This window comes from Phaenicophaeus curvirostris, chromosome 6 (assembly GCF_032191515.1).
Source record: "Phaenicophaeus curvirostris isolate KB17595 chromosome 6, BPBGC_Pcur_1.0, whole genome shotgun sequence".
Lineage (NCBI taxonomy): Eukaryota > Metazoa > Chordata > Aves > Cuculiformes > Cuculidae > Phaenicophaeus > Phaenicophaeus curvirostris.
This window is the reverse complement of record NC_091397.1, coordinates 380,259-393,030: the sequence shown is the minus strand read 5'-3', so window position 1 is coordinate 393,030 and position 12,772 is coordinate 380,259. Positions and strand designations below refer to the sequence as shown.

At 63.2% G+C, this 12,772-nt stretch overlaps 2 protein-coding genes across 3 annotated transcripts; both read right to left on the bottom strand.

Annotated features, from left to right (window-relative positions):
- Nucleotides 1–1,739: 1,739 nt before the first annotated feature.
- On the bottom strand, nucleotides 1,740–6,582 carry LOC138721767 (uncharacterized). Of its 2 annotated transcripts, XM_069859177.1 has the most exons (5): nucleotides 6,427–6,582; nucleotides 5,398–5,524; nucleotides 4,677–4,790; nucleotides 4,156–4,245; nucleotides 1,740–3,859 (listed from the first exon to the last, which is right to left on the bottom strand). In XM_069859177.1, exons 1-5 carry the CDS (start codon nucleotides 6,442–6,444, stop codon nucleotides 2,688–2,690), a joined length of 1,521 nt encoding a protein of 506 aa, XP_069715278.1. In that variant the 5' UTR covers nucleotides 6,445–6,582; the 3' UTR covers nucleotides 1,740–2,687. The 2 variants fall into 2 exon arrangements, with proteins under 2 accessions (XP_069715278.1, XP_069715279.1); XM_069859178.1 differs by lacking the exon at nucleotides 4,677–4,790.
- Nucleotides 6,583–9,021: 2,439 nt separating this feature from the next.
- LOC138722152 (oocyte zinc finger protein XlCOF26) lies at nucleotides 9,022–10,698 on the bottom strand. Its single transcript, XM_069860021.1, has 2 exons — nucleotides 9,752–10,698; nucleotides 9,022–9,485 (listed from the first exon to the last, which is right to left on the bottom strand). The coding sequence occupies exons 1-2, from the start codon at nucleotides 10,696–10,698 to the stop codon at nucleotides 9,479–9,481; spliced, it is 954 nt and encodes a 317-aa protein (XP_069716122.1). The 3' UTR covers nucleotides 9,022–9,478.
- Nucleotides 10,699–12,772: the final 2,074 nt, after the last annotated feature.

The following is a 12,772-nucleotide window of genomic DNA, read 5'->3' as shown; positions in this document are numbered from 1 at the left end:
GAGCCTTCTCTTCTCCTGAACATCCCAACTCTCTCAGCCTGTCCTCGTACGGGAGGTTCTCCAGCCCTCGCATCATCCTTGGAGCCTCCTCTGGCCCCGTTCCAGCAGCTCCATCTCCTTCTCCTGCTGAGGATTCCAGCCCTGGCCCCAACCCTCCAGCTGAGGTCTCCCAGAGAGGAGCCGAGGGGACAATCCCCTCCCTCCCTGCTGCCCACGCGGCTCTGGCTGCCGCCCAGGACACCGTACGAGCACAGGCTGAGAGAGCGATGGGAAGGGCTGGGCTACGCAGAATATTTCTGGAAAAAATGGATCCACAGGTGGGGAGGAGGGAAATAGCTTCCACTCCAGCTCTTGTCTGGCTGCACGTGAGGATGGAGATCACCCCCTTGTCTTCCCAGGTTCCTAAAACTCCAAACTGAGCCTTGGAGAGTTGATTTTTATTTTGGTGTTGGTGTCACCATGGAAACCGAGGCGGAAGGGGAAGGTTCTGCTCTCGTCAACATCCGCTCTCGCTCTTCCACCCTGACGTAACCACCGAGCTCCACCTTCCCCATGACCTGGAAGTCCAAGGGCGCTCCCAGCACCCCCCAGCGCGCCCTTCGGCCTCACCAGCGCCCGCTCCCACCGGCGGCGCCATCTTATTGTGGGGAGACACGTGATGCGTGTCCACGGCCCTCAGGATCATGGAATCACCAGGTTGGAAAAGACCCACTGGATCATGGAGTCCAACCATCCCCATCAATCACTGACCCGTGTCCCTCAGCACCTCGGCCACCCGGCCCTTCAACCCCTCCAGGGAAGGGGACTCAACCCCCTCCCTGGGCAGCCTCCGACACGGACCAGTGACCCTTTCCATGAAAATTTCTTCTCCTGCTGTCCAGCCTGACCCTCCCCTGGTGGAGCTTGAGGCCATTCCCTCTCGTCCTGTCCCCTGTCCCTTGGGAGAAGAGCCCAGCTCCCTCCTCTCCACAACCTCCTCTCAGGGAGTTGCAGAGAGCAATGAGGTCTCCCCTCAGCCTCCTCTTCTCCAGGCTGAACCCCCCCAGCTCGCTCAGCCGCTCCTCCTAACCCTTGTTCTCCAGCCCCTCCCCAGCTCCGTTCTCTTCTCTGCACTCGCTCCAGAGCCTCAACATCCTTCTGGTGGGGAGGGCCCAGCACTGACCCCAGGATTCGATGTGTGGCCTCACCAGCACCAAATCCAGAGGGACAATCCCTTCCCTGGCCCTGCTGGCCACGCCGGCTCTGCTCCAAGCCAAGATGCCCTTGGCCTTCTCGGCCCCCTGGGCCCCTGCTGGCTCCTGTTCAACCAACCCCCCCAGGTCCTTCTCCTCCAGGCCCTTTCCAGCCAGCCTTCTCCTAGGCTGGAGCTGCCCAGGGTTCTTGTGCCCCAAGTTCCTGGTGGAACCTCATCCCGTTGGTCTCAGCCCATGGATCCAGCCTGTTCAGGTCCCTTTGGAGCCTCCCGACCCTCCAGCAGATCCAGCTCCCACCCAGCTCAGTGTCACCCCCAGACTTGCTCAGGGGGCCCTTGAGGCCTCCATCCAGGTCGTTGATGAAGACCCTGAGCAGGGCTGGACCCAGCCCTGAGCCCTGGGGACACCACTTCTCACTGGCCTCCAGCTGGAGGTAACTCCACCTCCCACCACTCTCTGGGCCCTCCACCCAACCAGTTTTCCCCCCAGGAGATCGTTCCCCTGGCCAGGCCAGAGGTGACAGTTTCTCAAGCAGAACGCTGGGAGAAACTCTTTCAAAGGCTTTACTGAAGTCCAGGAAGATCCATCCCCAGCCTTTCCCTCATCCAGTAGGGATGGAGACTCCACCTTTACCCTGAGCAGCCTCTACCAGGGTTTCACCAGCCTCTCCGCGAAGGGACATTGCCTGATGTCCAACCTAAACCTCCCCTGGTGGGACCTGAGGCCGTTTCCTCTCACCCCATCCCTTGGGAGAAGAAAGCGGCGTTCCCCAATGGATGCGGAGGCCTTCAGCACCTCCAGGGATGGTATCTGGGGGTTCTGGTTGACAACCAGGTTGAATCATGGGATGGTTTGGGGTTGGAAGGGATCTCAGAGCCCATCCAGTTCCAACCAGGAACATCTCCCACTGGATCAGGCTTTCCAAGCCCCATCCAATGTGGCCTTCAACACCTCCAGGGATGGGGCAGCCAAGACGTCCCTGGGCAACGTGTTCCAGTTCCTCCCCACCCTCGTGGTGAATAATTTCTTCCTGACGTCCAATCTAAATCTTCTCCTTTCCAATTTAAAGCCGTTCCCCCTCGTCCTGTCTCTCCAGGCCCTTGGAAACAGTCCCTCCCCGGCTTCCCTGGAGCCCCCGCTGGAGAAGAGGAGCTTGGGGCAGCCTTTGGAAGGCAACAATGGACAATAATTAAAGTGATTTAATGAGGAGACAGGAACGACCACACCAGCCTGAGAAAACAACCCAAGCGGGTGCTGCTCGTCCTGCCTCCTTCGCTCCGTTCATCCTCTTCTCCATCCTGAGCCTTCCCTGTCCTCTCCTCCAAAGCTTCTCCCAAGCTCCCCGGCAATCCCAGTTTGCCCAGTAAGCACCACAAACTGGACTTCTACACCCACCATCCACCCCCACGCGGCGTTTCTTCTCCCAGAACCGCTTGCGTGGGGTTTCCAGCAGGGAAGAGGGTCCCGATGGTTGATCTTGATGGACCCAAGCGGTCACCTGTCTATCTGGATGGCCGTGGGCCACATCTCCTCGTGTGGAGGGTAACCCCCACGCTCCAAGCTCTGGCGCACGGAGCCCAGCATGTAGTCAACCGTCCGCAGGACCATTTCATAAGCGTCCTGCAGCGAGACATGATTCGCATTAAGGAGTTTGTGTCCTTTGACCTTCTCCTTCGGGTCGTGGCTCTGGAGCGGCTCCACCTTCTGCTCCTCGAGGTGTGTGGACACCTCGGGAGGCGTCTCGTCCTTCTTTAGCTCCAGAGCTGGATTTGAAGGTGGAGCCGTCGCTTCAAAAGGTGTCACGGGGGCACAAAGCGCTTCCGCTGTCTCCACTCGGGATGTCACCTCGCTCCGAGGCTGCTTTGCTGGAGGCCAAAACACCTGACACGGTCCCTTCACGGAGTCACCTTCTGCCTTAGCGGGAGGGACAGCGGGTTCGGAAGGACAGGAACCTTGAGGGAAGGGGAACCTCTTGGTGGAAGGCTTGTGATTCCACACCTTCCTCCTGGCTTTCCTGACGATTCTCATGACGGCCATGTTCTGCTTGCTCAGGTCGTGAAGGGCGGCCCCAGCTCTCCTGTTGAGAGGAACCACGCGGTGAGCTCCAGCCCAGCACGGGAGCCTCCAGACATGACAATACTCATGATCCCGAAGCGCCACGTCCCCAGCCTCGTTGCTGCGGCAGTAGTCGTGCTCCCGCAGAGGACACGGGGCGCGGCGCAGGGGCCACCTCTCCCTCCTCTCGCAGTAGCTGTGGTCCTTAAAAACTGACTCCAGGAGCTCCTTGCGCAGCGGCATCACGTTCCCCTGGAGCGAGGTCACCTCTTCCGACGTGCGTTGGCTTCTCGGAGGGGTCCTTTGAACCTCCAGCCTCCCAGGGCCACCACGCAGGCGTTCCTGAGGAACTGCAGGGTGGTTCTGCTGTTCCACCACGGGGCGAAGCAGGAATCCCGTGGTTTGGGTCCCAGCTGCCTTGACCGCTCGTTTATTCTCCGCTTCTCCTCCCTTCCCAGGCCAGAAGATCTTCGGCGCCTGGTCCTGGCTTCCCAGCAGCCTCGTTTCCCCACCGGCCGCCTCCGAGCGTGGCTCAGTCCCATCCCTGAGGCCCCTGAGCTTGTTGAGCAGCCTTCTAGAGCGGAGCCGCCACTGCCTGCATCGTCCTCCTGCTGAGAGAGGGTTGGGAAGGGTTGATCTCCAGCCCGGTTGGGACACGGTGGGGGGACATGAGAGAGGGAGCATGTGCTGGAGGAACTGGGGAGATTCTGGCAGCGCCACCTCTCTCCAGGGAGGAAAAACCTTCTCCCCAGGTCAGGAACCACCTGGGCTCCATGTCTGGGATGGGCAGGAAAGTCAAGTCCTGCCTGGGAGAAGCCCTCACGGCAACGACCAGAGGGGGTGGAGCCACCTCGAGCTCTTCACTCCAGAGCCTGGTGGTGAGGAAAGCAGGAGGACCAGGACTTACCGGGCTGGGATGTCTCCATCTTCTCCTCCTCCTCACGGCGCCACCAGCCTGAGGGATGCTCCTCCAGGCACCGCGAGTCCTCGTTGTGTCCTACAAGGAAACCAGATGGATGTCACCTTCCTGGGGAGGGAAGCCCTTCTCTTCCACAACCAAGGGCTGGTGGAGGACGCTCCACCTGCCACCAGCGGCCAGAAGACCTCAGCTCCGGTGACTGAGGGGGGAGAGGATTCTCCATGGGGCAAGCGGGATGAGCAGGAGCAGATCAGGAACGGTTCTATGGAGCTGAGACCTTTGCGCACGGAGGTGGGAACCTCTGTTTGATATTGATATTTCCATCCCACGTGGATGAAGGACACGGGGAAGATGCCTCCAAACGGCACCGAGGAGGGGAAGGGTTTGGACAGGTCCCTCCCCAGCTTCCCTGGAGCCCCCACCAGAGAAGAAGAGGAGCTTGGGGCAGCCTCTGGAAGGCTCCCTGTTGGGGTAGGTGGATCTCCAGGGCTTGGCTTCCTCCTGCTCACCTGGAGAGGGGCTGCCGGGTCCATCCCACCTCACGGGGCTCTGGGGGCCGCAGACCCAGGGCTCTTCTCCGCACTCGATCCGGTACAGGACGTCGGGTTTGGGACCCGGGTAACCTGGGAGGTGGAGCAGAGGGCGGTTGGTGTGACACAGACTGGAGGGCTAGAGGCTCAGCAGGAGAAGAGAAAGGTCTTCTCCGCGACATGTCGAGCCGCACTTCACTAGAGGAACCCAAGGAGAAACATCAGAAGATGGAAAGAAAGCACCAAGAGACGTCGCAGCTGCGGCCAGAGGTGGATTTATTCACGAGGACAAGGGCATAGCCCTGATGGAACCACAGGAACCACCTCCACGAGGCTTTCCCAGTGAGGGATGACCTCCTGCTCATCCCAGGGGGTGGGATGTCCTCCTAGGTGAGTAAACATCTCCATCCTGGCCTGGAGGCAGCGGGCAAGTCCTCTGAAGGGCCCTGGCTGGTTCAAGGAGCTCCGGTGTCCCCTGCTGGGTCTGCTCTGGCTCCACCACAGCTTGGGAGGGGACAGAGTGACCTCAGGGCAGGCAGCTCAGCCGCAGCTGCGTTTCTGGAGGTGGCCGTCACCTCCAAGAGCCCCTAACCTTGCGTTTCTCCAGCACTAAAGCTCCTCCAGGACTGCAGGGTGGAGGTGTGATGGAAGCCCACCTACCCCCGCCGAGGCCCCCAGAGAGACAGAGCAGCAGGTTTACCCAGGGAGGTCAGGAGCTCGTAGTTGTCCAACATGACGCGGCGGTAGAGCTGCCTCTGCTCCTCGGCCACGGCCTCCCACTCGGCGCGGCTCAGGTAGACGGCAACGTCCTCGAAGGTCACCAGCTCCTGTCACACAAGGATCACGGCCACGTTGACATGGGGAGGGCCCAGAGGGGCTTCCAGTAGGCTTTGTTCTCCAGGAATTATTTGGCTGGATGGAGCTTGGAGCAACCTGATCCAGCTGGAACTGAGGGCACTTTGAGGTCCCTCCAACCCAAACCATTCCACGGTTCCACGATTCCAACTTGAGGTCCACCAGAGCCCCAAGTTCCCATCCCGGGAGAGGTTGAAGGCCAGGATAAACGGGGCTGTGGGCAACCTGAGCCGCTGGGAGGAAGGGACCTCAAAGCCCGTCCAGATCCATCCCCTGCCGTGGGCTGGGACGCCTTCTACTACGTCAGGTTGCTCCAAGCCCCATCCAACCTGGCCTTGAACACCCCCAGGGAAGGAATATGGAGGGTCTGGTGGATGGCAAGTGAGAATTATGGAATCACGGGATGGTTTGGGTTGGATGGAACCTTAAAGCCCCTCCAGTTCCACCCCTGCATGGGCAGGGACACCTCCCGCTGGATCAGGGGCTCCAAGCCCCATCCAGCCTGGCCCTGAACCCCTCCAGGGATGGGAACTGAGGGTCTGGTCGAAGCCAGGGGGTGGGGGAGATGGGGATGGGGGGACACGGCGGGGGAGGGGGATACGGGGAGGGGGGGAGAAGGGGCATTGTGGGGGGAGGGGGACATTGGGGGGACACTGGGTAGGAACAGTGTGGGGGAGGGGGGAATGGGGGGGGAAAAGGAACTTTGTGGGGGGGAGGAAGGACTCTGGGGGGGGAGGTAGAACAGTGGGGGGGACACTGGGGGGACAGGAGGAACTTTGTGGGGGGAGGGGAGTGGGGGGGAGGGGAGTGGTGGCCCGGGGGGGGGGTAAGAGGACACGAGGCGGTTAGGGGGGACAGTAGGGGGGACTCCTACCTGCGCCCACCCCGCCATGGCCCGCGGGACAGGGCCGGTGAGGGGAAGGGAGGGGGTGTGGGGGGGGCTAAATAAGGGGGGTGGGGGTGGGGCGGGGAATCCGGTGCCTCGCGGCGCCGCTTCCGGTCCGTTCCCCACACGCTCTCCGCCGGAAGTTTACGCGCCACACCGGAAGTGGCGTGTCGGCGCGCGCGCGCGCTCCAGGCCGGGGGGGAGGGAGGGCCGCGGTCACGTGACGCAACCCTAACGCCACGTGACAGCCAACTCGAGCGCGTCACGTGACCGCCGCCCCGCGCTACCCGCCCTCCTTCCCCTCCCTCAGCGTCACGTGACATGCCCCCCGCGCCGCGCCTCGCTTTCCCGCCGTCAGAACCACGTGACCGCCCACAGAGGGCGTCACGTGACCGCCGCTCCTCCTCCCTCCCCTCCCCGCGCGCGCTCAGCGTCACGTGATACTTCCCCCTCCCCACTCGCAACACCACGTGACCTCACCCGGTCACGTGATCCGCGCATCGCCCTCTCCCCCCGCCCTCAGCGCACCACGTGATCATCCAGGGACTGGCCACGTGACCTCCTCGCCAAACGCTTCCGGGTTCCCTGAGCAGCCGGGCGGGGGGGGCACCTCATTAGCGTTAATTAACAACCACGCTCATTACCAGCCGTGGTGCGCGATAGGCAGGGAGTCACGGCGGCAGGGAGGCTGGAAAAGGCCTTTGAGGTCACTCAGTCCAACCGCAAACCCAGAAACACCAGCCCCAGGGGCACAAACCCCGTTATCTCCGGTTAAAAAGTGGAATAATTTGGATTTAAGCTAAATTAGAGTCGAGTTTTCATCCAATTCCCTGTATTTTCTGACGGCTGGATGCGATATCCCCCTGGAAACGCCTTTTTTTAGCTTTTTATTCACCAAAAGAGTGTTTTTTCTCTTGAAAACCACGGAATCGCAGCATCATTTGGTTGGAAAAGACCTTTGGGGTCACCCAGTCCCAGCTCAAACCCAGAAACACCAGCCCCGGGGGCACAAACCCCTGTTCTTTTTGGGTCAAAAGTGGAATATTTTGGTTTAAACTCAAGCAGGGTCGAGTTTTCATCCAAGTCGCTGTCGTTTGTGCCTGAGAGGAGGTCGTGGAGGTGGGAGCTGGGCTCTCCCCACAAGGCTCGAGGGTTTGGGCAGGAGGAAAAGGCCTCGAGCTGCAGGTGCAGGTGGGACGAGGACCTTCTCCGGGAGAGCACGAGTCTCCGTCCCTTGAGGGGTCTAGAAGCTGGTTAGATGAGGTCCTCGCGGATCCGGTTTCGTGGTGGGCAGGGACGGTTGGACCTGATGATCTCAAAGGTCTTTTCCAAGCTGGGGATTCCACGAAGGGCTCGCTCTGCCTGCTCGATCTCCAGGTCTTCCCGCTTGCTTCATGCAGGCAGGAGCTCAAGGCGAGAGGAGAAGCCAACACCCTCCTCGTGTGGCTCTTCGGGCTGCCTGGGCACGCCTGGGCTGGCTTCCTCCCCCCAAAAAAGCTTCCAGGCAGCAGAAAGCCTTCCAAGTCTCCTCCTCCTGCCCCTCCAGCCTGGTACCTTCACCTCCCACTGGATCGGGGGGCCAAGCTCCATCCCACCTGGGCTTGGACACCTCCAGGAACGGGATCCGGGGGGTCCGGTTGACGTCAAGTTAGAATCGTGGAACTGTGGGAGGGTTTGTGTGGGAAGGGACCTCAAAGCCCAGCCAGCTCCAAGCCCTCATCATGGGAGGGACATCTTCAACCAGATCAGGTTGCTCACAGCCCAATCCAACCTGGCCTTGGACCCCTCCAGGGATGGGGCAGCCACCACTGCTCTGGGCAACCTCATCCAGGGCCTCCCCACCCTCCCAGGAGAACATTTCTTACTAAGATCTCTTCTCAACTTCCCCTCTTTCAGCTTCAAACCATCCCCCTCATCCCATCCCTGCCCTCCCAGATCAGGGGAGGTGGATCCCAGCTTTCCTGGAGCCCCTTTCAGTCCTAGAAGCTGCTCTAAGGTCTCCTCGGAGCCTTCTCTTCTCCAGGCTGAACATCCCAACTCTCTCAGCCTGTCCTCGTACGGGAGGTTCTCCAGCCCTCGCATCATCCTTGGAGCTTCCTCTGGCCCCGTTCCAGCAGCTCCATCTCCTTCTCCTGCTGAGGATTCCAGCCCTGGCCCCAACCCTCCAGCTGAGGTCTCCCCGAGAGGAGCAGAGGGGACAATCCCCTCCCTCCCTGCTGCCCACGCTGCTCTGGATGCAGCCCAGGACACGGGGGGTTCATGTTGAGCTCACATGGAGCTTCTCCCCCCCAGCCCCCCGAGTCCTTCTCCTCAGGGCTGCTCTCCAGCCCATCACCCCCAGCCTGGATTGAACCCGGGGGTTGCCCCGACCCAGGGGTAGGACCTTCCCTTGGCCTGGTTGAACGTCCTGAGGGTCTCCAGCCCCACCTCTCCAGGTCCCTCTGGATGACACCTTGGGTTCCTCACTAACGAGGTCCTCGTTTGCATTTCCCTTCAGGAGAAGTGACGGTGGCTCTGAGCCGGGACACCCTGGGCCATGGGGACCTCGTGCTCCTCAAGCTTCCGTGAGACGCAGACGCGGGATTCTCGGAGCTGAATTCATTTAATGCTGGACACTGAATCCCCGCGTTTCGCGGTGGCGCAGGGGGACAGGGCGGGAGCCACGAGGCCACCACGAGCCACCAGTCCTCGCTGTGGGGTCGCTCCCACCGGGGTGTCACGCAGACGGTGACACCGGGACCCGGTGCCAGTGGGATTCGGCACCGACCGGGCCCTCGCCGGGAGCCGCCGCGGCAGAGGAGGGCGATTTCCCATCCCAGCGGCCGCTCCCGGCGCGGTTCGGGGTCGGCACGTGCCCCATCGGCATCCCCGCCGGGCGCTCCCTCACACCTCCAGCTCGGCCTCGTCCTCGCCGAGGTCACCGCGTGCCGGAGCCGCCACCTCAGGCTTCGGCGTGGGTGTCATTCCCCGCGGTGCCGGCGTGCGGAGCGCCCGGCACGAGCTGCTGCCCCACGCTCCTTCGGCTCCGGCTCCGGCTCCATCATTCCCTGCGGGAGCAAATGTGGTTATGGCGCGAAGGGCTTCACCGCGGTGACGCCAACAACGTAGAGCAAGGGGACACCGAGGGATCCCTCCCTCCTCCTCCTCCGTGGGCTCCGGTTTTGGGGGTTCACGGTGTGAACGGGACAGGAACGTCCCGGGGAGCCACCCGCGAGGCTCCCGGTGCCGGCACAACCGCGGCAAAGACACCGGGGGAAGGCTGAGGGGGGTGAGGAGCGCGGTGACCCCCAACCCCGCCTGGAGAAGGGCTCACGTGAGGGCGTCGGCGTCGCCGCTGTGGCTGCGCCGGTGGATCCTCAGCGATGCCTTCTGGCCGAAGCTCTTGCCGCAGCGGTCGCAGCTGAAGCGTGGCGGCTCCCCGGGCCCCTCGGCGCCGTCCGGCTGCGTCTCCGGCTGGGAGCGGCTCCCGCCGGGCTGCGCGGCGTCGCCGGGCGGGCGCTCGGCGTGGGTGCGTTGGTGGTTGAGGAGGAAGCGCTGCTCGCGGAAGCGTTTGCCGCAGCGCTGGCAGCCGAAGGGCTTCTCCCCGCTGTGGATGCGCTGGTGGGTGAGCAGGTTCTGCTTGAGGCTGAAGCTCTTGGCGCAGACGCCGCAGCGGAAGGGCCGCTCGCCGGTGTGGGTGCGCTGGTGGATCAGCAGGTTGTGCTTGAGGCTGAAGGCTTTGCCGCACTCGGCGCAGATGAAGGCGCGCTCGCCGGCGTGGTGCTTCTGGTGCCGCGTCAGCCCCGGCTGGTGGCCGAAGCGCTCGCCGCACAGGATGCACTTGAAGGCCTTCTCCTCCTCGGCGGCCTCGCCGGGCTGGCTGTGGATCACCAGCCGCTCCTCCTCGGCCCAGGAGAACGGCCCCTCGCCCGCCGGCGACGCCAGCTCCGTCATGGGCGCCCGCGGCTGCCGCGCCGCCCGGCAAGAGACGACGACGAGGCGGCTTCCGGCACCCGGCTCGGCAAACTGGTCCGACTGGTGGGAGCCGCCGGCGCCAACATCCGCCACGGCGCCCGGGAACCTCGCCCGGAGCCCCGCGAGCGCCCAGAGAGAGCGTCGGGGACTCCCACCGCTCCCATAAACCCTTGGGTGCCCCCGAAGACCACCCCAGGGAGACCCCACCAACCCTTGGGTTCTCCCACCGACCTCGAGGAGATCCCACCCACTCTCCAACCCTTGGATGCTCCCACCAACCACCTCAGGGAGATCCCACCCACTCATCGACCCCTTGGATGCTCCCATCAACCACCTCAAGGAGATCCCACCAACCCTTGGGTGCCCCCAATGAACACCTCACGGAGATCCCACCTACTCATCAACCTCTTGGATGCTCCCACCAACCTCAAGGAGGTCCCACCTACTCACAAACCCTTGGATGCTCCCATTAGCCACCTCAGGGAGATCCCACCAACCCTTGGGTGTCCCCATAAACCCTTGGGTGCCCCCAACAACCACCCCAGGGAGATCCCACCAACCCTTGGATGCTCCCACCAACCACCTCAGGGAGATCCCACCCACTCATCAACCCCTTGGATGCCCCCACAAACCCTTGGATGCTCCCACTGACCACCTGGAGGAGATCCCACCAACCCTTGGGTGCTCCCACCCACCTCGAGGAGATCCCACCCACTCTCCAACCCTTGGATGCTCCCACCAACCACCTCAGGGAGATCCCACCCACTCATCAACCTCTTGGATGCTCCCACCAACCCTTTGGGTGCTCCCACCAACCCTTGGATGCTCCCACCCACCACCGCAGGGAGATCCCACCCACTCATCAACCCCTTGGATGCTCCCACCAACCCTTGGATGCTCCCACCCACCTCAAGGAGATCCCACCCACCCCATCACCTCTTGGGTGCCCCCACCCACCCATGGGTGCTCCCACCACCCCCATCACCCCTTGGGTGATCCCACCACCCATCAGCCCCCAAGGATGCAGGGAGGGATGGAGGGAGGGATGGAGGGAGGGATGCAGGGATGCAGGGAGGATGCAGGGATATGGGATGGATGCAGGGAGGGATTTAGGGGTGGGGGATGGATGCAGGGATCGGGGATGGACGCAGGGATGCAGGGATATGGGGTGGATGCAGGGGTGGAGGGGGGATGCAGGGATGGATGCAGGGAGGGATGTGGGGGTGGGGGATGGATGCAGCGATGCAGGGATGGATGATGTAGGGATGCAGAGAGGGATGCAGGGAAGGGGGTGGATGCGGGGATGGATACAGGGCTAGATGCAGGGAGGGGGAGGATGGATGCAGGGATGGATGGGAGGGGGTGCAGGGATGCAGGGGGTGGATGCAGGGATGGATGCAGGGATGCAGGGATGGATGTGGGGGGGTGCAGGGATGTGGGGGATGGATGCAGGGATGGATGCAGGGATGGGGGATGGATGCAGGGATTCAGGGATGGATGGGGGGGTTGCAGGGATGCAGGGGGTGGATGCAGGGATGGATGCAGGGATGCAGGGATGGATGTGTGGGGGTTGCAGGGATGCGGGGGGTGCAGGGATGCAGGGGGTGGATTCAGGGGTGGATGCAGGGAGGGGGAGGTGGATGCAGGGATGCAGGGATGGATGTGGGGGGGTGCAGGGATGCGGGGGGATGGATGCAGGGATGGATGCAGGGATGGATGCAGGGATTCAGGGGTGGATGCAAGGACGGGGGATGGATGTGTGGGGGGTGCAGGGATGCAGGGGGGGTGTGCAGGGATGGATGCAGGGATGAGGGATGGATGGGGGGGTTGCAGGGATGCAGGGGGTGGATTCAGGGATGGATGCAGGGGATTCAGGGGTGGATGCAGGGATGGGGATGGATGTGGGGGGGTTGCAGGGATGCAGGGGGATGGATGCAGGGATGGATGCAGGGATGGGGGAGGGATGCAGGGATTCAGGGGTGGATGCAGGGACGGGGGACGGATGCGGAGATGGATGAGGGGCTGGCTGGGGGAGGTGGGGGGGGAGGCTGCAGCGCTGCCGGGGGGCCGCGGGGCGGTGTGTCGGGGCCAGGGGTGGATGTGGGGCAGAGTTTGGGGTCCAGGGCTGGTTTCCCCCCTCTCCTTCCCTCCCCCACCAACCCCCCCCCCTCCTCACCTACCGCCGCCGCCGCCGCCGCCGCCGCCGCTCGCCCCGCCCGTCACCGCAGCCTCGGGGCGGCGCCGGCCCCACAGCGACCCCCGGCGGCCCCGCTCCGCACTGCAGCCCCCGGACCCACAGCGGCCCCAGAGCAGCCCCCCCAGCCCCATAGCAGCCCCATAGCAGCCCCCCCAGCCCCATAGCAGCCCCCCAGCCCCATAG

What these genes read in the sequence shown, in the direction of transcription:
- LOC138721767 (XM_069859177.1), bottom strand. An exon ending in CGAGCTCCTGACCTCCCTGG is followed by an intron (nt 4,791 to 5,397) that starts GTAAACCTGCTG and finishes TCCACCTCCCAG; the next exon opens with GTTACCCGGGTCCCAAACCC. An exon ending in ACCCGGCAGCCCCTCTCCAG is followed by an intron (nt 4,246 to 4,676) that starts GTGAGCAGGAGG and finishes GTTTCCTTGTAG; the next exon opens with GACACAACGAGGACTCGCGG.
- LOC138722152 (XM_069860021.1), bottom strand. Translation starts at nt 10,698, where the DNA reads ATGAGTGGGTGGGATCTCCCTGAGGTGGTTGGTGGGAGCATCCAAGGG.